At 44.2% G+C, this 23375-nt stretch overlaps 1 protein-coding gene across 1 annotated transcript in view; it reads right to left on the bottom strand.

Annotated features, from left to right (window-relative positions):
* The window catches only part of LOC109416051 (gustatory receptor for sugar taste 64b-like), a 50424-nt gene extending 29039 nt beyond the window's left edge, over positions 1–21385 (bottom strand). The window contains exons 1-3 of the mRNA XM_062857421.1: positions 20222–21385; positions 19988–20150; positions 19828–19917 (exon numbers count right to left, since the gene is read on the bottom strand). Coding sequence (XP_062713405.1) covers positions 19828–19917; positions 19988–20150; positions 20222–20868 — 900 coding nt within the window. The 5' untranslated portion in view covers positions 20869–21385. The remainder of the gene's footprint in view (positions 1–19827; positions 19918–19987; positions 20151–20221) is intronic.
* Between the last annotated feature and the right edge of the window lie 1990 nt (positions 21386–23375).

Genomic DNA, 23375 nt, shown 5'->3' with positions numbered 1-23375 from the left:
GTTTTCATTAGATCCAACCGGATCTAACGCCTCCTCAGAGACGCACCTACCCGCTCGAGGGTATGGATTTTCTGCCATGGGATCCAACCGGATCCAACGCCTCCTCAGAGACGCACCAACCCGCTCGAGGGTATGGATTTGTTTTCATTAGATCCAACCGGATCCAACGCCTCCTCAGAGACGCACCATCCCGCTCGAGGGTATGGATTTTCTATCATGGGATCCAACCGGATCCAACGCCTCCTCAGAGACGCACCAACCCGCTCGAGGGTATGGATTTGTTTTCATTAGATCCAACCGGATCTAACGCCTCCTCAGAGACGCACCTACCCGCTCGAGGGTATGGATTTTCTGCCATGGGATCCAACCGGATCCAACGCCTCCTCAGAGACGCACCAACCCGCTCGAGGGTATGGATTTGTTTTCATTAGATCCAACCGGATCTAACGCCTCCTCAGAGACGCACCTACCCGCTCGAGGGTATGGATTTTCTGCCATGGGATCCAACCGGATCCAACGCCTCCTCAGAGACGCACCAACCCGCTCGAGGGTATGGATTTGTTTTCATTAGATCCAACCGGATCCAACGCCTCCTCAGAGACGCACCATCCCGCTCGAGGGTATGGATTTTCTATCATGGGATCCAACCGGATCCAACGCCTCCTCAGAGACGCACCAACCCGCTCGAGGGTATGGATTTGTTTTCATTAGATCTAACCGGATCTAACGCCTCCTCAGAGACGCACCTACCCGCTCGAGGGTATGGATTTTCTGCCATGGGATCCAACCGGATCCAACGCCTCCTCAGAGACGCACCAACCCGCTCGAGGGTATGGATTTGTTTTCATTAGATCCAACCGGATCCAACGCCTCCTCAGAGACGCACCATCCCGCTCGAGGGTATGGATTTTCTATCATGGGATCCAACCGGATCCAACGCCTCCTCAGAGACGCACCAACCCGCTCGAGGGTATGGATTTGTTTTCATTAGATCCAACCGGATCTAACGCCTCCTCAGAGACGCACCTACCCGCTCGAGGGTATGGATTTTCTACCATGGGATCCAACCGGATCCAACGCCTCCTCAGAGACGCACCAACCCGCTCGAGGGTATGGATTTGTTTTCATTAGATCCAACCGGATCCAACGCCAATCCAATCTGATTACCATACTAGTTTCCCGGTCTTATTTACATATTCTACCTCTCTAACACAACTACCGATTTTGATATTGCTCTCTTGGAGGGAGCTTACCAGGCTCCAGAAGAATCCATCAAGCACAAAATCAGAAATTTCCAATCAGATTACCATACTAGTCTCCCGGTCTCACTTATAAATTCTACCTCTTTAACGCTGATTTTGATGTTGCTCTCTTGGAGGGAGCTTACCAGGCTCCAGAAGAATCCATCAAGCACAAAATCAGAAATTTTCATCAGATTACCATACTAGTCTCCCGGTCTCAATTACATATGCTACCTCTCTCACGCAACTGCCGATTTTGATATTGCTCTCTTGGAGGGAACTTACCAGGCTCCAGAAGAATCCATCAAGCACAAAATCAGAAATTTCCAATCTGATTTCCATACTAGTCTCCCGGTCTCACTTATAAATTCTACCTCTTTAACGCTGATTTTGATGTTGCTCTCTTGGAGGGAGCTTACCAGGCTCCAGAAGAATCCGTCAAGCACAAAATCAGAAAATCTCAATCAGATTACCATACTAGTCTCCCGGTCTCACTTACAAATTCTACCTCTTTAACGCTGATTTTGATGTTGCTCTCTTGGAGGGAGCTTACCAGGCTCCAGAAGAATCCGTCAAGCACAAAATCAGAAATTTCCAATCTGATTACCATACTAGTTTCCCGGTCTTATTTACATATTCTACCTCTCTAACACAACTACCGATTTTGATATTGCTCTCTTGGAAGGAGCTTACCAGGCTCCAGAAGAATCCATCAAGCACAAAATCAGAAATTTTCAATCAGATTACCATACTAGTCTCCCGGTCTCAATTACATATACTACCTCTCTCACGCAACTGCCGATTTTGATATTGCTCTCTTGGAGGGAGCTTACCAGGCTCCAGAAAGATCCATTAAGCACAAAATCAGAAATTTTCAATCAGATTACCATACTAGTCTCGCGGTCTCACTTACAAATTTTTCCTCTTTAACGCTGATTTTGATGTTGCTCTCTTGGAGGGAGCTTACCAGGCTGCAGAAGAATCCGTCAAGCACAAAATCAGAAATTTCCAATCAGATTTCCATACTAGTCTCCCGGTCTTACTTATAAATTCTACCTCTTTAACGCTGATTTTGATATTGCTCTCTTGGAGGGAACTTACCAGGCTCCAGAAGAATCCATCAAGCACAAAATCAGAAATTTTCAATCAGATTTCCATACTAGTCTCCCGGTCTCACTTATAAATTCTACCTCTTAAACGCTGATTTTGATGTTGCTCTCTTGGAGGGAGCTTACCAGGCTCCAGAAGAATCCGTCAAGCACAAAATCAGAAATTTCCAATCTGATTTCCATACTAGTCTCCCGGTCTCAATTACATATACTACCTCTCTCACGCAACTGCCGATTTTGATATTGCTCTCTTGGAGGGAGCTTACCAGGCTCCAGAAGAATCCATTAAGCACAAAATCAGAAATTTTCAATCAGATTACCATACTATTCTCCCGGTCTCACTTACAAATTCTACCTCTTTAACGCTGATTTTGATCTTGCTCTCTTGGAGGGAGCTTACCAGGCTCCAGAAGAATCCGTCAAGCACAAAATCAGAAATTTCCAATCTGATTTCCATACTAGTCTCCCGGTCTCACTTATAAATTCTACCTCTTAAACGCTGATTTTGATGTTGCTCTCTTGGAGGGAGCTTACCAGGCTCCAGAAGAATCCGTCAAGCACAAAATCAGAAAATTTCAATCAGATTACCATACTAGTCTCCCAGTCTCACTTACAAATTCTACCTCTTTAACGCTGATTTTGATATTGCTCTCTTGGAGGGAGCTTACCAGGCTCCAGAAGAATCCATCAAGCACAAAATCAGAAATTTCCAATCAGATTACCATACTAGTCTCCCGGTCTCACTTACATATACTACCTCTCTCACGCAACTGCCGATTTTGATATTGCTTTCTTGGAGGGAGCTTACCAGGCTCCAGAAGAATCCATTAAGCACAAAATCAGAAATTTTCAATCAGATTACCATACTAGTCTCGCGGTCTCACTTACAAATTCTACCTCTTTAACGCTGATTTTGATCTTGCTCTCTTGGAGGGAGCTTACCAGGCTCCAGAAGAATCCGTCAAGCACAAAATCAGAAATTTCCAATCAGATTACCATACTAGTCTCCCGGTCTCACTTACAAATTTTACCTCTTTAACGCTGATTTTGATGTTGCTCGCTTGGAGGGAGCTTACCAGGCTCCAGAAGAATCCGTCAAGCACAAAATCAGAAAATTTCAATCAGATTACCATACTAGTCTCCCAGTCTCACTTACAAATTCTACCTCTTTAACGCTGATTTTGATATTGCTCTCTTGGAGGGAGCTTACCAGGCTCCAGAAGAATCCATCAAGCACAAAATCAGAAATTTCCAATCAGATTACCATACTAGTCTCCCGGTCTCACTTACAAATTCTACCTCTTTAACGCTGATTTTGATCTTGCTCTCTTGGAGGGAGCTTACCAGGCTCCAGAAGAATCCATCAAGCACAAAATCAGAAATTTCCAATCTGATTACAATACTAGTCTCCCGGTCTCACTTACAAATTTTACCTCTTTAACGCTGATTTTGATGTTGCTCACTTGGAGGGAGCTTACCAGGCTCCAGAAGAATCCGTTGAGCACAAAATCAGAAATTTCCAATCAGATTTCCATACTAGTCTCCCGGTCTCACTTATAAATTCTACCTCTTAAACGCTGATTTTGATGTTGCTCTCTTGGAGGGAGCTTACCAGGCTCCAGAAGAATCCGTCAAGCACAAAATCAGAAAATTTCAATCAGATTACCATACTAGTCTCCCAGTCTCACTTACAAATTCTACCTCTTTAACGCTGATTTTGATATTGCTCTCTTGGAGGGAGCTTACCAGGCTCCAGAAGAATCCATCAAGCACAAAATCAGAAATTTCCAATTTGATTACAATACTAGTCTCCCGGTCTCACTTACAAATTCTACCTCTTTAACGCTGATTTTGATCTTGCTCTCTTGGAGGGAGCTTACCAGGCTCCAGAAGAATCCATTAAGCACAAAATCAGAAATTTCCAATCTGATTACCATACTAGTCTCCCGGTCTCACTTACATATACTACCTCTCTCACGCAACTGCCGATTTTGATATTGCTTTCTTGGAGGGAGCTTACCAGGCTCCAGAAGAATCCATTAAGCACAAAATCAGAAATTTTCAATCAGATTACCATACTAGTCTCCCGGTCTCACTTACAAATTCTACCTCTTTAACGCTGATTTTGATCTTGCTCTCTTGGAGGGAGCTTACCAGGCTCCAGAAGAATCCATCAAGCACAAAATCAGAAATTTCCAATTTGATTACAATACTAGTCTCCCGGTCTCACTTACAAATTCTACCTCTTTAACGCTGATTTTGATCTTGCTCTCTTGGAGGGAGCTTACCAGGCTCCAGAAGAATCCATTAAGCACAAAATCAGAAATTTCCAATCTGATTACCATACTAGTCTCCCGGTCTCACTTATAAATTCTACCTCTTTAACGCTGATTTTGATCTTGCTCTCTTGGAGGGAGCTTACCATGCTCCAGAAGAATCCATTAAGCACAAAATCAGAAATTTTCAATCTGATTTCCATACTAGTCTCCCGGTCTCACTTATAAATTCTACCTCCTTTACGCTGATTTTGATGTTGCTCTCTTGGAGGGAGCTTACCAGGCTCCAGAAGAATCCATCAAGCACAAAATCAGACATTTTCAATCAGATTACCATACTAGTCTCCCGGTCTCACTTATAAATTCTACCCCTTTAACGCTGATTTTGATCTTGCTCTCTTGGAGGGAGCTTACCAGGCTCCAGAAGAATCCATTAAGCACAAAATCAGAAATTTTCAATCAGATTACCATACTAGTCTCCCGGTCTCACTTACAAATTTTACCTCTTTAACGCTGATTTTGATGTTGCTCGCTTGGAGGGAGCTTACCAGGCTCCAGAAGAATCCGTCAAGCACAAAATCAGAAATTTCCAATCAGATTACCATACTAGTCTCCCGGCCTCACTTACATATACTACCTCTCTCACGCAACTGCCGATTTTGATATTGCTCTCTTGGAGGGAGCTTACCAGGCTCCAGAAGAATCCGTCAAGCACAAAATCAGAAATTTCCAATCTGATTACGATACTAGTCTCCCGGTCTTATTTACATATACTACCTCTCTCACGCAACTGCCGCTTTTGATATTGCTCTCTTGGAGGGAACTTACCAGGCTCCAGAAGAATCCATCAAGCACAAAATCAGAAATTTCCAATCAGATTACCATACTAGTCTCCCGGCCTCACTTACATATACTACCTCTCTCACGCAACTGCCGATTTTGATATTGCTCTCTTGGAGGGAGCTTACCAGGCTCCAGAAGAATCCATTAAGCACAAAATCTGAAATTTTCAATCAGATTACCATACTAGTCTCACGGTCTCACTTACAAATTCTACCTCTTTAACGCTGATTTTGATCTTGCTCTCTTGGAGGGAGCTTACCAGGCTCCAGAAGAATCCGTCAAGCACAAAATCAGAAATTTCCAATCAGATTACCATACTAGTCTCCCGGCCTCACTTACATATACTACCTCTCTCACGCAACTGCCGCTTTTGATATTGCTCTCTTGGAGGGAACTTACCAGGCTCCAGAAGAATCCATCAAGCACAAAATCAGAAATTTCCAATCAGATTACCATACTAGTCTCCCGGCCTCACTTACATATACTACCTCTCTCACGCAACTGCCGATTTTGATATTGCTCTCTTGGAGGGAGCTTACCAGGCTCCAGAAGAATCCATTAAGCACAAAATCAGAAATTTTCAATCAGATTACCATACTAGTCTCTCGGTCTCACTTACAAATTTTACCTCTTTAACGCTGATTTTGATGTTGCTCGCTTGGAGGGAGCTTACCAGGCTCCAGAAGAATCCATTAAGAACACAATCAGAAATTTTCAATCAGATTACCATACTGATCTCCCGGTCTCACTTACATATTCTACCTCTTTAATGCTGATTTTGATCTTGCTCTCTTGGAGGGAGCTTACCAGGCTCCAGAAGAATCCGTCAAGCACAAAATCAGAAATTTCCAATCTGATTACGATACTAGTCTCCCGGTCTTATTTACATATACTACCTCTCTCACGCAACTGCCGCTTTTGATATTGCTCTCTTGGAGGGAACTTACCAGGCTCCAGAAGAATCCATCAAGCACAAAATCAGAAATTTCCAATCAGATTACCATACTAGTCTCCCGGCCTCACTTACATATACTACCTCTCTCACGCAACTGCCGATTTTGATCTTGCTCTCTTGGAGGGAGCTTACCAGGCTCCAGAAGAATCCGTCAAGCACAAAATCAGAAATTTCCAATTTGATTACAATACTAGTCTCCCGGTCTCACTTACAAATTCTACCTCTTTAACGCTGATTTTGATCTTGCTCTCTTGGAGGGAGCTTACCAGGCTCCAGAAGAATCCATCAAGCACAAAATCAGAAATTTCCAATCTGATTACCATACTAGTCTCCCGGTCTCACTTACAAATTCTACCTCTTTAACGCTGATTTTGATGTTGCTCTCTTGGAGGGAGCTTACCAGGCTCCAGAAGAACTCTCAACTCTCCAATTCTAAGAGACGCACGAAGTCGCTCAAGTATCAGCGCATTAAACGATTCAAGCATTTCAAGCATAACTTTTCAATCCGACGTAACTCGAGAATGTAAACAAATCCGGGTTAACTTCTGCATGCATGATTCATAAAGCAAATTGAAGAATCCACATCACTATTTGATGATTTATTGCTTAATTTGTTTAACTAAGCATATTTTTCGAAACGACGTATCTAACTATTTTAATGTTCACAACTTTACTGATAGATACACCGTTTTGATATATGAGAAAACTAAACGACGTATCTAGCCAAAATCAAAAGTAACAGATACACCAAACTGGCACCATACAAAAGCGACGTATCTGGCATGACGTATCTCTAACCAACCCGATGTATGTGTATTTTTTGTCAAAATTCATTCTGAAAATGATATGGAATGAGTAGGTTTTGTTTCTTACCTAGTGCGTGCTAAATCCCTGGTGATGTTAAGCACGAAAAAACTTATGAAGTCTTTTTATAAAAAACTATTTTAGTGAAATGGTCGTCAACATTGACCATGAATTTACTCAGATCAGTGAAAAAGTTAGATACGTCGATTTGAAAAATTATGCTTGATTTCTCGAAAAAACACTACTCGACGGTAACTATCTGTCTCGTTAAAGTCACCTTCCAACTTTTTTTTATTCTACACATCACATGTTCAGATCTCAATCAATTTATTTTTGATTGGGGTGACCAGGCTCAACTTCTTCAAGAATGAAAAAAACAAAACAGAAACGATTACATAGAGAAAAAAACAAACATGTACCGTTACAACAATAAACCCCCTTCTTCTTCTTTTTGGTATGCATCGTCTCGGACAAATACAAACTCGAACCTGTCATCCCCCACCACCAGCTTGAACACCCACGCCTTTACCGCTGTAGCTATAGGAGCTTCTTGTTGTTGATAAAATAACACCTGCACCTACCTCTTCCTGTGGAATTCACAGCATACATATTTCCGAGCATCCCCATTTTTCACTTCATTCCACCTCTCAACCATCTCCAGTTCAATAATGCACTCACCAAAGAAACATAACTCTTCGACCCTGTTTCACTACCGTTTCCACCACAGCTACCATTATCATCAAAGTACAAGCTACGCACACTGCTCGATTCTAAACATTATTCTTTTCAGAAATACGATAAACGAACTAATTATATAGCTGCTTTAAATATAGAAATCACTACTACCGCCATGCGCCATTGTAGGATTTCTCCCTTTTATTTAAATAAATTAACAATTTTCATTTTTCAACCTTTTTCTTTTTTTATTCACGACCGCGAGAGACACACACCGTTCTCAACAACATCTATCTCAAAACTGATTTTTCATTCAAGGGCACAGCACAGTGAATCCTATCTATAACCTCTCTCTTTCTTCCCTTTGTTCGTCATCCATCCAGCTCGTTTCTGTCTTCCTCGGCAGCAGCGCGCGCCCAGACCAGAGCAGGATTTCGGATGCTCGCTTTCCGTGAATCGCAAGCGTTGGAACAGGATTTCCGTGTGCATGCAGTTTTCTGAGAATTGATACACTGCGAGAAACTATTTTGCTCCTTCCTAACCAATATCATTTTAATTTTATATTGTTATACGCTCTTCTTCTACGAAGGCTCTTGTATGGCCTTCGGGCAATGCCGGCGTACTTTTGGTACAACTTGGGGTCTAAAACCCAAGTATATCAAATGGATTTACACAACTGTGGTTCGGCCAATATTGGCTTATGGATGTCTTGTGTGGTGGCAAAAGGGTGAAGTGAGAACGGTCCAATCAAAATTAGGCCATCTCCAAAGGATGTGCTTAATGGCGATGTCTGGAGCGTTCTCTTCAACTCCTACGGCAGCGCTAGAAGTTGGGTTTGACGTTGCCCCACTACACATTCATCTCAAACAAGAAGCCCTTTCTTGCACTTACCGGTTACGGGTACACGGTCTACTAGAGGAAACTCCTGTGAACCGCAGTTCAACACACACCTCGTTGTTTCCACTTTTGGTGAATTGGGACAAAATTGTCCTTGCTCCAAGTGATCTTACAATTGCTTGTAATTTTCCATATAGGACATTTTCCACGAAATTCCCTTCCCGGGAAGAGTGGACATCTGGTTATCTGGAAAGAAGTATTTCAGACGGCATCGTATGTTACACTGATGGCTCCCTTCTCGAAGGTCGAGCAGGTGCTGGTGTTTATTCTCGTGAGCTAAGGCTGTATCAGTCTTATTCACTTGGTAGACACTGTACCGTTTTTCAGGCCGAAATTTTTGCTCTTATGTGTGGAGTGCAATCAGCACTTCAGCAGCACGTAATGGGCAAAGTAATATACTTCTGTTCAGATAGCCAGGCTGCTATTAAAGCACTTGCTTCGGCCAACTCCAGGTCGAAGATAGTTATCGCTTGTCGAACTCAAATCGAGGAGCTGAATACAGCAAACGCTGTTCACCTTGTATGGGTACCTGGTCATTCTTCCATCGCTGGAAATGAATTGGCTGATGAGTTAGCTCGCTCTGGAGCATCACATGACTTCATTGGCCCTGAGCCAGCTATTCCGATATCGAAGTGTTGGATTAAGCTTCAGATTCACACCTGGGCTGTCACTCAACACAGACAATATTGGAATAGTTTGGAGTCATGTCGTCAAACCAAATTGTATAGTGCTGAGCCATCTCTACGGGTGGCGAAGTATCTAACTAATCTGTCTAAGCAGAATTGCAGCATACTGGTCAAAGCATTGACTGGCCACTGCCGACTCAGCTATCACATGGCGAATATTCAGCAAGCTGATTCATTTGCCTGTGATAGCTGTGAATCCGATTATGGAACTTCGTATCATTTGATATGTAACTGTCCAGTTTTCGCGCAACTGCGTTTCCGAGTATTCGGTAAACACTTATTAAGTGAAACTGACTTCAGAAACCTGAATCTTCAGGATATTCTGTTGTTCTTAACCCGCTGTGGTAAAGAGCTATAGGCTCTCTTTCGCTTTATGCGTTATTACAGTGCCCTTTTCAGGGCGCTGTTTGAACCCATTGTGGTACGCTTCTGCGTTAGTACCCTCTTCCAGGGTATTTTTCCTATTTCCCTACCTGCCCCTATCCCCATCCAAATCCTTTTTCCTTCCTTTTCCCTCAGGTAGATGATGAAATAGGCTGTTATTTTGGCGATGGCACAAATGTCCCAAATGGAGGATAACGTGCCTCTGGAGCCGGCCTTCTGATACCTGATACCTATACAGATCTCCCTACAAGATATTCTACCTTTCATTCAACACAACTGCAGATTTTGACCTTGCTCTCTTGGGTGGAGCTTACCAGGCTCCAGAAGTATCCATAGAGCACAAAATCAGAAATTTTCTTATCGTTCTACTATACAGATCTCCCTACAAGATATTCTACCTTTCATTCAACACAACTGCTGATTTTGACCTTGCTCTATTGGGTGGAGCTTACCAGGCTCCAGATGTATCCATCGAGCACAAAATCAGAAATTTCCAGTCGTTTTACTATACAGATCTCCTTACGAAAAAATCTACCTTTCATTCAACACAACTGCTGATTTTGACCTTGCTCTCTTGGGTGGAGCTTACCAGGCTCCAGAAGTATCCATAGAGCACAAAATCAGAAATTTTCTTATCGCTCTACCATACAGATCTCCCTACAAGATATTCTACCTTTCATTCAACACAACTGCTGATTTTGACCTTGCTCTATTGGGTGGAGCTTACCAGGCTCCAGAAGTATCCATAGAGCACACAATCAGAAATTTTTGTATCGTTCTACTATACAGATCTCCCTACAAGATATTCTACCTTTCATTCAACACAACTGCTGATTTTGACCTTACTCTCTTGGGTGGAGCTTACCAGGCTCCAGAAGTATCCATAGAGCTCAAAATCAGAAATTTTCTTATCGCTCTACCATACAGATCTCCCTACAAGATATTCTACCTTTCATTCAACACAACTGTTGATTTTGACCTTGCTCTTTTGGGTGGAGCTTACCAGGCTCCAGAAGTATCCATAGAGCACAAAATCAGAAATTTCCAGTCGTTTTACTATACAGATCTACCTTTCATTCAACACAACTGCTGATTTTGACATTTCTCTATTGGATGGAGCTTACCAGGCTCCAGAAGTATCCATAGAGCACAAAATCAGAAATTTTCTTATCGCTCCACTATACAGATCTCCCTACAAGATATTCTACCTTTCATTCAACACAACTGCTGATTTTGACCTTGCTCTCTTGGGTGGAGCTTACCAGGCTCCAGAAATATCCATAGAGCACAAAATCAGTAATTTCCAATTGTTTTACTATACAGATCTCCCTACGAAACATTCCATTAATCAAGCATCAAGTTCAGAAAATTATTCAAAAACTCCACGAAAAACTCCAATGGACTGTTTCATAAATCGTCATTCAATCTCTCATCCATCCAATTACTCAATCCTAAACTGAGGTGTTTCGGCTTAGCTTAATGCTTCCAACAAGTAATCAAGTGCAGAAAATGGTTCAAAAACTCCACGTAATACACCCTCTTTAATGCCCATTAACCGTTCGCAAAATAAACGCGCATGAGGAAACGCCCCAATGTCCCCTCTCACGAGAATCAAGCAAAACGAAATAAAACAAAAAAAAATCCGTGGAACGCCCTTGCACACCTCATTATCAAAATTAAATGCCTTCCCTCTTCAGCCGATGCACCCGATAACGCAACGCTACCACAGCTTCAACCGCGCCACACCGTGTGCAGCACGCAATGCCAACGCATACCCCACAGGGACGCTTGACGCAGCGTGAATTAACGCTCGTTCGCATTGGCTCCCAATTAGAAATGAACGCTACCAATTTCCGTACCTCACGAAAATCAGACATCTTCTGTTACAAAGTCACACCGTTACAACGTCTCGTCTGTGGATAACCATGTACAAAATAACTCACCTCTTGTAGAGTTCTCAGAACACATTTTCGAGCATCCCCATTTTCCACTTCACCTTTATTTTCCAACCATAACCGGTTCAGCAATGCGCTCAATAGAAAACTTTCCTCTCTTCGACTGTTTCACTACCGTTGAATCGCAGCCGTCACCATCTTCTAACGGTGCATTACTCACTCTGTCCGATTCTAATCACATCAGTTTTACAAATCATTCAAATACGGAGCACAAATCGATGAAACATCTACTTTATTGCAATCACAACCTACCGCCATGCGCCATTGTAGGATTTTTTCGCGTCGATTAAATTAACACTTTTTTCTATTTCAAAATAATATTTTGACGTAGGACTACGTCTCTGTTTTCTATACCCGGTGTCATTTCAAAATTTATGAAACCAAGAGCGTTACGTTTGAGTGAAAGATTTTAAACGCTCACAGTACCTTTCCCACTGAACGAAATGATAAACAAATCCCGTTATCCGAGAGATGAAACTCCCGCGTTCAATTTGTAATATTCGATGAACCTAAAAATCATTGATAAATAGTTGAAAAGTTGTTTTAAAGTTAGACATTGAAATTGCTGAAATCTATAAATATGGGTAGCGGACAAATTTTCTCGTTCAGTATACCAACGCTCTCTGATTGGTGCGCATCGTGGGGGCAACTACGATGCAGGAAGGAATGCGATCATGCGAGAGCTGATCGTCAGTTCCATTCAACCACCGTCGAGGTGACACCTCGAGCTGGGCAGCGGCACATCGACTCAGCGACGACAATTGGCTATTGTACTGATAGCACCAGGAATCTCATTCACGGCAGCAAACGGCGGCCAGTTTTCGATTGCGTCTAGCGTTGAGCGCGGAGAAAACCAACACGAATTGCGTGGCATTGTAAATTCATCAAAATCGTCCATTATTCAAACGGTTCTTTTCAGGACCATCGAAAAAGATTTCTCAAGAGTTAATTGGATGAATTTCCACCCTCGATCGAGAAAGGTGAACCTAGTGCAAAGCAAGGACAGAGCGGCGTTTCTCAGCAAAAGCAAAGCCGGTCATTAATCGCATGCACGGCAGCAAGCGGCGGGCCAGTTTTCGGTGGCGTTCAGCATTTAGTGCGGAGAAAACAAACACGCATAGTGGCATAGTGAATTCATTTAATTTTCCTCCTAATTTAAGGACCATCGAAAATGATTTTTCAAGAGCTGTGAATCGGATAATTCCATTCCAACGAACGGGAAAAGTGTAGTACAACCGAAAAGTGAATGATTTTGAATGCTTGGTAACTCAGCCAGCAACAATTATGACGTCTAATTGTTCCACCCGGACTTTGGCAACGCATTATCATATCCGGACCATTTTGCGTGAAAAATGTTTCAATTCTAACATTTTCCAAATTAAAATGATCTAAATCATCTAATATTTTGGTTACATTATCCGTTCAATGGAAATTTTCTCATTTCTCGGTTGATTAATCGTTTGATGCGTCTGGAGCATAAGGGGCGGGTCATGCAAACGAAATTAACTGAAAAGCCAGCCGAATGGGAGGAGCTTCATCTGCCAATCTAGGGGTATAAAAGCAGTGTTCTCTGTTTTCTTTCGTCATTTTCGTTGGATCAGTCAAGGAGGTTGGAGGTGGATGTCACCTCCAGCAAGGCAGCAGCACAACAACCCAGCGACTACTCTCGGATATCGTGCTGATGATAGCACTTGGAATCGCATCCATGGCAGCGGCGGTGGGCCAATTTTCGACGGCGTCCAGCATTCTCCGCACTCCGCAGCGAAAACCAACACGCATTGCATGGCATTTTGAATGCATCAAAATCGTCCATTATTCAAACCGGTCCTTTTCAGGACCATCGAAAATGATTCCTCAAGAGTTAATTGGATAATTTCCAACATCGATCGAGATGTAGTGCAACCAAAAAGCAAAAGACAGAGCATCGTTGCCAGCAATAGTGAAACTGGTCATTATTGTAATCCACGGCGGTCCAGTTTTCGGTGGCGTTTATCATTCAGCACGGAGAAAACCAACACGCATTGCGTGACATGGTGAATTCATGCCATTTCGTTCCTAAAATCGTCAATTAATCAAACGGTCTTGTTCAGGACCACCGTTAATTATTCCTTAAGAGTTTGTGAATCAGCTAATTTCATTCCATCGAACGAGAAAAGTGTGGTGCAATTGAGAAGTGAAAGATTGAATACTTGGTGGCCCAGCAATAATGATGAAACCGGTCACTAATGGCCTAATGGTTCCACCCGGAATTTAACAACGCATTATTCTATCCGAACTATTTTGCGTGAAACATTGCTTAATTAAAATTAAGTTTAAACAATTTTCGAAAATGTTCGAAGGTGAATATATGACGAAGCCACACCTAGAATTTTCTAGAGCACAAATCTGAAGAACCGAATGTCGGTTTGCGCTTAAAAGTTGATCGTTTGGTTACCCGCTGGTGGTTTGCTCATTTCTCGGTTGGTTAGTTGCTTGATGCGTCTGGAGCATTCGGGGCGGGTCATGCAAACGAAATAAACTGGAAAGCCAGCCAAATGGGAGGAGCCTAATCTACTAATCAAGGGGAATAAAAGCAGTGACCTCTGTTTTCTTCCGTCATTTTCGTTGAATCAGTCAAAGGGAATGGATGTCACCTCCGCAGCTGCTCACCAATCCTGCGATGACTCTCGGCTATTTAGCTGATAGAACCAGGAATCTCTAGAATCTGGAACCAGGCATCTCAGGCTATATGGAACAGGGCCCATATAGCCGAGGCGGTAAACGCACGGGTATTCAGCATGACCATGCTGAGGGTAACGGGTTCGATTCCCGGTCGGTCCAGGATCTTTTCGTAAAGGAAATTTCCTTGACTTCCTTGGGCATAGAGTATCTTCGTGCCTGCCACACGATATGCACATGCAAAATGGTCATTGGCAGAGGAAGCTCTCAGTTAATTACTTTGGAAGTGCTAATAGAAGCAGGCTTTGTCCCAGTGAGGACGTTACGCCAAGAAGAAGAAGAAGAACCAGGAATCTCATCCACGGCAGTAAGCGATGGCAGTTTTCGATGGCTTCCAGCATTCAGTGCGGATAATTTTCAATTGTCTTGCCGAAATCTCCTGTTATTTAAAAGGTTCTTTTCAGGACCAGTGAAAATTATTCCTCCAGAGTTATGAATCGGATAATTAAAAGCAACAGACTGAAAACTTAGCAACAGTATAGCCGGCCTCTAATTGTTGTTCGCGTAACTATACAACGTATTGTTGAATCTAGAATATTTCATGAAACTGCAATCAAAATTATCTAAAATTTCGTTAACAGCAATTGGGTTGTTTAGTGAATTAAATATTACCATTTTCTTTAGCCTAATCGAAAGAGCTCATTTTTCTGAGTATTAGGTGAATTTATTGCGTTCCAATTTCTTTGTTTTGATGGTTAAATAAACAAAACAGTTTTAATTTCCGTGGATAGAATGACAGTTCAATCGATAAAGTGACATTTCACCCCGACCAAAAAATTTTCTCCATACAAACTTTAAATGCATTTTAAAAATAGTTCCCGGTCACCAAAAATGATGAAATTTTGGATTTCGACTAATTTTTGGACGGAGATTCCGATTATGCAATAATCTGGATACCCCTAAAGAACCCAATTGAGTTGTGTCAAATACACATGGCTACGGTGGCTCCATCTGTTCATTTCATAGCGGCAATTTTAGTTATTTTAATGATTGTTGCGATCGCAATATGATGTTTGGGAAGCTATGGCTTAACGCTTTTCAATATTATAATCATTCTTTCCTTTCGACGAAAATTCTTTCAAACAACGGTTGAACATTTATCTTCAAAATAAAATAATACTCAACCCTCAAGTGATGGCCAACCGCGCGAGTTACGGAAGGTTTAACTAATTAACATCTTATGAATGCGTTCAGTGAAATGGATCACATAGGTAACAACTTTAATCAACACATCACTCCGCCGATTTGAATTTTGCCAGCATACATTGTGTAGGCCTTTTATCGTCGGTTTCCTGCAATAAGGGCACAACTCAAAAAATGTGAATTTTCAGAATAAGCGTTTGAAATTTGGCAATCATGAAGCACCTCCTGCAAATTCACTTATTTCTCTCATCATTTGATAAAAGTAAACAAATTTTGATTGTTGTATCATTGAAAGGGGCTGAAGGACTATCTGTTTCATGAATTTTTGACAACTATTTTTCAACGACTATTGAAAAAATTGACTGATTTTGAGTTGTGCCCTTACTGCGGAAAATTGGTGAAAATGCCCAAATCTCGCGTTTCTCATCGAATTTTGGAACGGGTCTTTGTGAGATGAAATTTTACATAGTTTTTCATCATTTGCCATCAAAATCTCAAAAATGACATATCTTGAGTTGTGCCCCTATTGCAGGAAACCGACGTTATGTGATAAATTTTATTTCTGACAGACTCACTTAAACCGTTCTCAACAACATCTATCTCATAACTGAACTTTTCATTCAACCGCACCGTGAGTCAAATCTATCACCTCTCTCTTTCTTCCTTTTATTCATCACCCGTCGACCATGTATCTTTCTTCCTCATCACCAGCGCACGCCCTGGCGCACGCTCAGACTCAGAGCAGGATTTCGGATGCTTGCTTTCTGTGAATCGCCCGCGTTGGAATAGGATTTCCGTATGCATGCAATTTTTTGTGAATAGATACACCGAGAGAAACTGTTTTGCTATTTCATAACTAAGCTTATTTTAATTTTTTAATGTTATACGCTCTATCTCTACATGTGCAAATCCTCGGGTGGCCTTCCTGATTATATAATCAAGATAACCGTGACTACTTCATTAACAGTGAGGGATAGCAGCTCTTAGTGGGACCCAACAGAAATGACTACTAAATCCATAAACCATGTGAACGACAGTGGAGAGACAGGGGGAACGGCGTTGAACCCGTTCGCGCGAGGAGGACTGGTATACCCGCACCAGCTAGTAGGCGGCAGGAGGTTCAACAGAAGGAGTACGAGGAGGCACAGCACCAGTCGAAGAAGCGCAGACGATCGGTGCAGAGCTCACGCTGGCGCTAAACCGTAACAGGAACGGGCTACCAAAGATGCTGGTAGTTTTCGAACATCCGAACGGGCTGATCAGCTCTACGAGCGAGCGGACTAACTTCAGCAAGGACCTGAAACAGGGCCTGCTGAAGCTTCGCAAATCGCATGCTTTAGCCAAAAAGGAATGCGTTCTCCTGGTCGAAGAGTGGAGTACTGCTGACGCGAGCAGGGAAGAGGGGGCTACTCAAACAGGCAGCTTCTTCTTTGCTGGCAACGCGACGATGGCGCATGAGAACATGCAGCTCCCAGAACCGTAGCGGAGAGGTCAAACCGTCCTAAGGCTCGAGCAGCATGACCGAAACATGTCAAGGAAATACAGCCCGCGAGGGCCAAGAAGCGTCCGGCAGAGGCTGCCAGAAAGCAGAAATAGGCGGAAAGAGGCAGAAAGAGACGGCCACCGCGAGCAAGCAGGCTCGCAAGCAGGGTTGTGTAGTTTCAGGATATTTATAATGTCGAACGACACTCGCTTTAACCATCACCTCATACGACAAACGCAGTCCATCAAAACATAATCAATTCACGCAAAAGCCGCTCAAGCCAACCCTCGTTCAATCCAGAGTCAACCACATCCAACAACAGCGATCGTCTCTTGTTTTTGAACCACACGATGAAACACCGAAGCGAGATTTGTTCTACGCTTTGCATTCATACTCATAGGGCGTGCTATGTTTGTGTTTGTTGCGCCATGCAGTACTACTTAACAAATTGACCTTCATCCTGGCCCTTTCACTGTTAACAAGCGTTCAGCTGCTCATGAGATTTGCAAAAAAGAGCGTGACGGCGGCATCCACCGCATCAATGCGTTCGTCTCGAATGTGTTCGTTAGCACCATAGAGACGGTCGGCTGCAGCGTTGATGGAGGAAGAAGGGCAATGTTGATGTTGCGGCTTTTTTTGTGTTATGATAGTGATAATGCACAAGACTGCTCGCAAGTCTTTTGCGAAACGCGCAAAGGGCAGAGAAACCAAGCCCCAGGAGGCCAACCCTAAGAGAAACGGGAATCAAGAGAAGAAGAACCGGTTGGAAAGAAGAAGGAGTTGAGAAAAGTCCAGTCCGCAAGCGCGAACGGAGCGACGCGCTGGTCCTCAAAGCTGAGACGGATAAGTACATACGCCAAGGTGCTGAGGGCCATGCGAGGCGAAAATCATCTCTCACCGGTAGGTGCGGATGTAAAAAGCTACCGGCGCACCAGGACTGGATAGATGAATGCTAGCGGGCGGCCCAGAAAGGCACCTGCTAGGGCGTTAGCCCTAACGGCGGAGGCGACTCTCCGGTGTAATAACCTGGACGAGGTCACCAATGCAGAGCATCTCGCAGCCGCACTTATGTAGCAGTGCGAGGTAGATGCACCAAGTGCATGGATCCGCTTGCGAAAGGATCCGGCTGTCACGCAGATCGCCACGATCAAGCTCCCTGTAGGAGAGGCATCTACGTGTTCGCATCAGTTTGGCCGCTCAATATCTAAGAGCCGCCAGCAGAGGCGTGCTTCAAGTGCTTCGAGCAAGGACACAAGTTGTGGGCGTGTAAAGACCCCGACAGGAGTAAACGCTGTAGGAAGTGCGGGCAGGGCAGGGAGCGCAACTCAGCACCAAAATGCCTGATTTGCACGGTGAACAAGGGTCACACAACGGGCGGGCCCGAATGCCTAAGCACGCGAGAAGGTCGAACCAACCGACGATAATGCAGGTTACTCAGATAAACCTGCACCACTGTGTGAAGTCGCACAACAGTTGCTGTGGCAGTCAGTCTCGAAGTCAACTACAGACATCGCCCTACTATCGGACCCAAACCGCATCCCTCCCGATAACGGGAACTGGGTAGCGGATAAGGCCAACCTAGCGGCGATCTGTACAACCGGTCGTTTTCCGGCCCAGGAAATGATTTCGACGTCGCACGAGGGCTTCGCAATACTGAAGACCAACGAGGTGTAGTACTGCAGGTGGCCGATAGATCAGTTCTGAATCATGCTAGATTCGCTATCGATCGCATTGCAATGAGTCTCGTGGTCATCGGTAGAGACTTCATCGCCTAGGCGGTTGAGTGTGGCAGCCACTCGAGTAACGCGAGAGGCTGGGTTCGACTCGTAGCTATGGCTAGATTGAACGTTGATGTGACCTTCTGAAGCCCGGGTCTAAACTCTTCTCGGACACACACAGTGAACATCTGGCGATTCAATACTGGGTGGAACACGAAGGAAGACGGCCACAGCCGAAGGTCATCGACCGTCATCGGGGATGGCTGGCCTCACGCTTCGATAAGCCGGCATTTGTTGAGCGATTGATTATGGAGAGTAACACCGACGATCTATCCAGCTATAATCTAGCCGTGGCATGTGACGCTGCAATGCCAAGGCAATCCCTACTTAGAAGTGGACGCAAACCGATAGTATACCGGTGATGTCCAGAAATTGTAGAACTCCACGCATCCTGCCTAAGTGCTCGTAGAAGAATGGAAAGAGCTCGCTACGATGTGGGTAGAATGAAACGGAGTGAGGCCTACAGGACGTGCTTCAAACAACTCTGCCAGGCAGCCAATACGACTCCTTGGGGTGATGCCTGTAGAGTAGTCATTGTCAAAATTAATGGCGAGTCAGAAACCTCCAGAACGCTCCCCCGAGATGCAGCAAAAGATCGTGGAAACGTTGTTCCCGCGCCACGAGACTCCCGTCTCGTCCCTTATGGCCAAATCGGCCAAATCGAGGTCGCCTCGGTAACGAACGACGAGCTCAACGCAATAGCGAAGTCGCTTAAGTTGAACAAGGCTCCGGGTCCAGACGGTATCCTGACGGAATAACACATTCAACCAGTTCAAGACGAATCAACTGAAGTCTCATATGCGGATGTGCTTCATAGTTTCCACCAATGCTGTAATAATACGCATTGTATCCCTAGGGTATTTGACTGTCACGTACTTACCGCCAGTATAATCTGCCTCTTGAGGTAGAAGAACTTCTTGCCGGACAAGGTATTCTCTCCAGACGCCACATCATCCGTAAGCCGTTGCAGCTGTGAAGTATTAATTATATTTGTTAACCAGCAGTGGTTCGATTTGATCGTTAACGCAGATAATTCTTACATCAAGTCCCCAGTACTTGGACGGCACATTCCGCAAAATGTTCAGCGGGCTCATGGAAGCCACATGCACACCGGATCCGATGTACAACATGCAAAGCGTGCGGAAGATAAGCAATGCGAGCGAATACCAAAAATATACCATCGTCATGAATGCCGGTCTTCGTCTGTAGAATTGAATAAGATTTGTAAGAATGAAGACTTGATTTTGTCAAGTGAAATGGATTAGAAACTCAACTGAAACCCGTTGAAGAGCTGCGTTGCAATGAAGTACATATCGTTGGCGCACGACAACAGTATGAGGTGACCGAACTGTTCGTCCAGAAACGCCACCAGCTGGGAAACGGCCACGTAGTCCGTCCGAATTTCCCGCCAAAAAGTTGCTGGATACAGGGTACCTTCTACACTAACCAGTCGCTGATAGATTTGAGTGTATCTGAACTGAGCGGCATAGCTGAAGGCGATAATGAACAAATCCAAATACGTCCAGGTGTATCGCAAGCATCGGTTGATCCACTCAACGAACAGAATCGACCCAAGGTTAACCGGAACGTACTGGAACACCTGAGGATGATCGCGGATGTAGAAGTTTTCCCAGAAGCTAATCTCAGTTCGATTGCAGTAGTCCATCTGAACAAAATTATCCTGATAGGCTGAATAGAAGTTCAAGAAATCCTCAACAAATGCCAGAACCATTATCCCTGAAATGATCAAACGGATTCTCCAGGCAAGGTTGAAGCGTGTAACCCTTTCCGTCAGCTTGGTATAAGCATCCTTGAGCATCAGTCTCTCGCAGTTGGCAAATTCTTTCAACACCTTGTGCCACTGGAGAGCAATCACCAGAAATAGTACTGTTATGATGTAGTTGAACAACAGGTAGAACATGTCTCCAAAAGAGCTTACGTTCAGCCCTCTCAAGATGAACCGTCGGCATGCCAGGACGGTATATACGCCCGCAGCAATCAAGTAAACTGCCGTATAAGCAAACCGCACACTCAGAAGCTTGAACCTTGTGTTGCGTGGGTTGCGATTGAAGATTTCCACCACCGGAAGCAGTGTGAAGCATTGCCCTAGAAACAAAACTGAGCAATTTCGAATTTATAGCCCATACTTTCTACCCTCTGGAAGGAAACATCAATTTACCGGGAGCAACCGCCTGATGGAAGCTTCCGTCAAACGAACCGCCGTTCTTCGTCAGTCGACCGAACCACTTGCTCCATCGTGGCAGGTGAAAATTCGACGGGAAGGGCGACTCCTTGCCACCAGCTGCAGCTTCTTGCGGGGTCAACGTCACTAGTTTCATGTCCCGTGCGAACGATTTGGGGTGACATGCAATGCTACCGTGGCGTGTGAGCCAACTGGACGGCAATCGCACTTTACGAGTGCGATTTCCACATCCTCTCGGGTCGTAAAGTGAAGGAGGTGAATTTATAGGCTGGCCATCAGTCTAGTCGATTTGTTCCAGGCGAGATAAGCGGCGGCATAGGGGAAATCGATTTAATACGCTCCGTTGCACTATGGGGCATTCAATTCCACAATAGGGGTTTTGACCCCATTCCCGGCACTACGAACGACCGTTTTCGTCCACATCTTCCATCTGAATCAGATGTTTTATTGCGTGAACTTGTTGTTAACAGTGATTGTTGTGAAGATTTTCTGCCGGAAAGTTGATTTTGAACGAGTTTACTGCACCTAGTCCAGCGGCAGGTCTCACCATCAACGTCAACAAGACCAAATCGTTGGATGTGAACACGGCCAACCTTTCCAGCTTTACGGTAGCTGGGCAATCAGTGGAATCAGTGGAAAATGTTGAAAGCTTCCAATATCTTGGTAGCCAAATGGCGGCCGATGGTGGCACCAAGATCGACATAGGCGCACGGATCAAGAAGTCGAGGGCTGCTTTTGCGAGTTTAGGAAATGTTTGGAAAAACAATCAGATCAGTCGATACACCATATTTAATTCGAACGTGAAATCTGTGCTGCTATACGCCAGTGAAATCTGGTGAGTGGTGTGTATCAGTGGAGAACACTCAACGGCTGCAGGTATTCATCAATAGATGTCTGCGGTATATAATTCGTGCATGGTGGCCTTACAATTGGATCTCCAACATGGAGCTCCATCATCGATGTCATCAAAAGTCGATAGTGACCGAAATTCGGGAGCGAAAGTGCACGTGGGTCGACCACACTCTACGCAGGGGTGGGAATGAAATTTGCAAGCAAGCGTTAGATTGGAACGACATCACAGCAGAGACAGACCCAGAGGCTCATGGCGGCGCAGCCTCAACAACGAAATCAAGCAAGTCGACTGAAATTTGACCTGGCCACAGGTCAAGACGATGGCTGGCAATTGCCCTGGATGGAGATCTTTCAATTCGGCCCTCTGCAACACCATGGGTGCTTAAGACTGAAACGCTTAGGACGCTTAGTTCCGAGGCGGGTGATTGCAAAAAATGTCAAATATGTTCAACTACCAATATCCACTTGTTTAATTGAATAATCTAATTATTTTTGCACAAATAGCTAGAACACTTTTTTAGCTTTGTGGTGCGTGTATAGTTTCACTAAACGCGGTTTGAAACGCAGAAAACAGCAAATGGGAGAGACAGAAAATTCTGTCGTAGTTGTGCTCGAGTACTGGCAATCTCGCGCTTGGAAACTGTTTCGAGGGAGAAGGCTGCAGGAAAAAAAATGTTGATGACATTTTTTATTCGAGCAGTTCAATTAGGGCTGGGCCTGTGATGTTCATATGAGAAAATGTCAAATGTAGAGCCAGTAACCGTTTTTCTAGTACTTTTCCCATCCCTGGTCACAGGTACGTTACAATGAATCCGACAGAATTCAGGGAGTTTTGGACGATTTTCAGTGGGACACCTAGCAGCTCACCTGAAACATCCGGGAGTCCATGAAACCCTCCTAAATCTCCTCAAACGCCTCTGAAACGACCCTGAAACGCCTTGTAACTGAAAGCCCATCTGTAACATCCAAAACCCCTTTGAAACCCCTCCCCCTAAAATCTCTTGAATCACAACCCCTTGAAACGCCCTGAAACGCATTGAAACGCCCCTAAAAACCCACCGAAAACATCTTGAAATCCCCTAAAACCTCTTAACACGCCTCTGAAATAGCCCTGAAACCTACTGAAGCTAATTGAAACGCCCCTTAAAGCTCCCTCCTGGGTGCCCTCCTGTAAAACGCCTCTGAAACATCCCTAAAAAGTCCAGTAAGCCCTTGAAACCGCTCTGAAACTTCTCTAAAACATCCTGGAACCCCCTGAAATCTCTATCTACCGTGACTTGACTTTTTCACGCGGATTTGTTTTTAATAAACCTACCTTTCTTCAACTTGGAGTTCTTTGAATTAATTGTAGGGCTTTCTTTGACTGCCATTGC

The sequence above is a fragment of the Aedes albopictus genome, chromosome 3 (genome assembly GCF_035046485.1).
Source record: "Aedes albopictus strain Foshan chromosome 3, AalbF5, whole genome shotgun sequence".
Classification (NCBI taxonomy): Eukaryota; Metazoa; Arthropoda; class Insecta; order Diptera; family Culicidae; genus Aedes; species Aedes albopictus.
The sequence above is the reverse complement of the archived record's forward strand: the minus strand, read 5'-3'. Positions and strand labels throughout refer to the sequence as shown.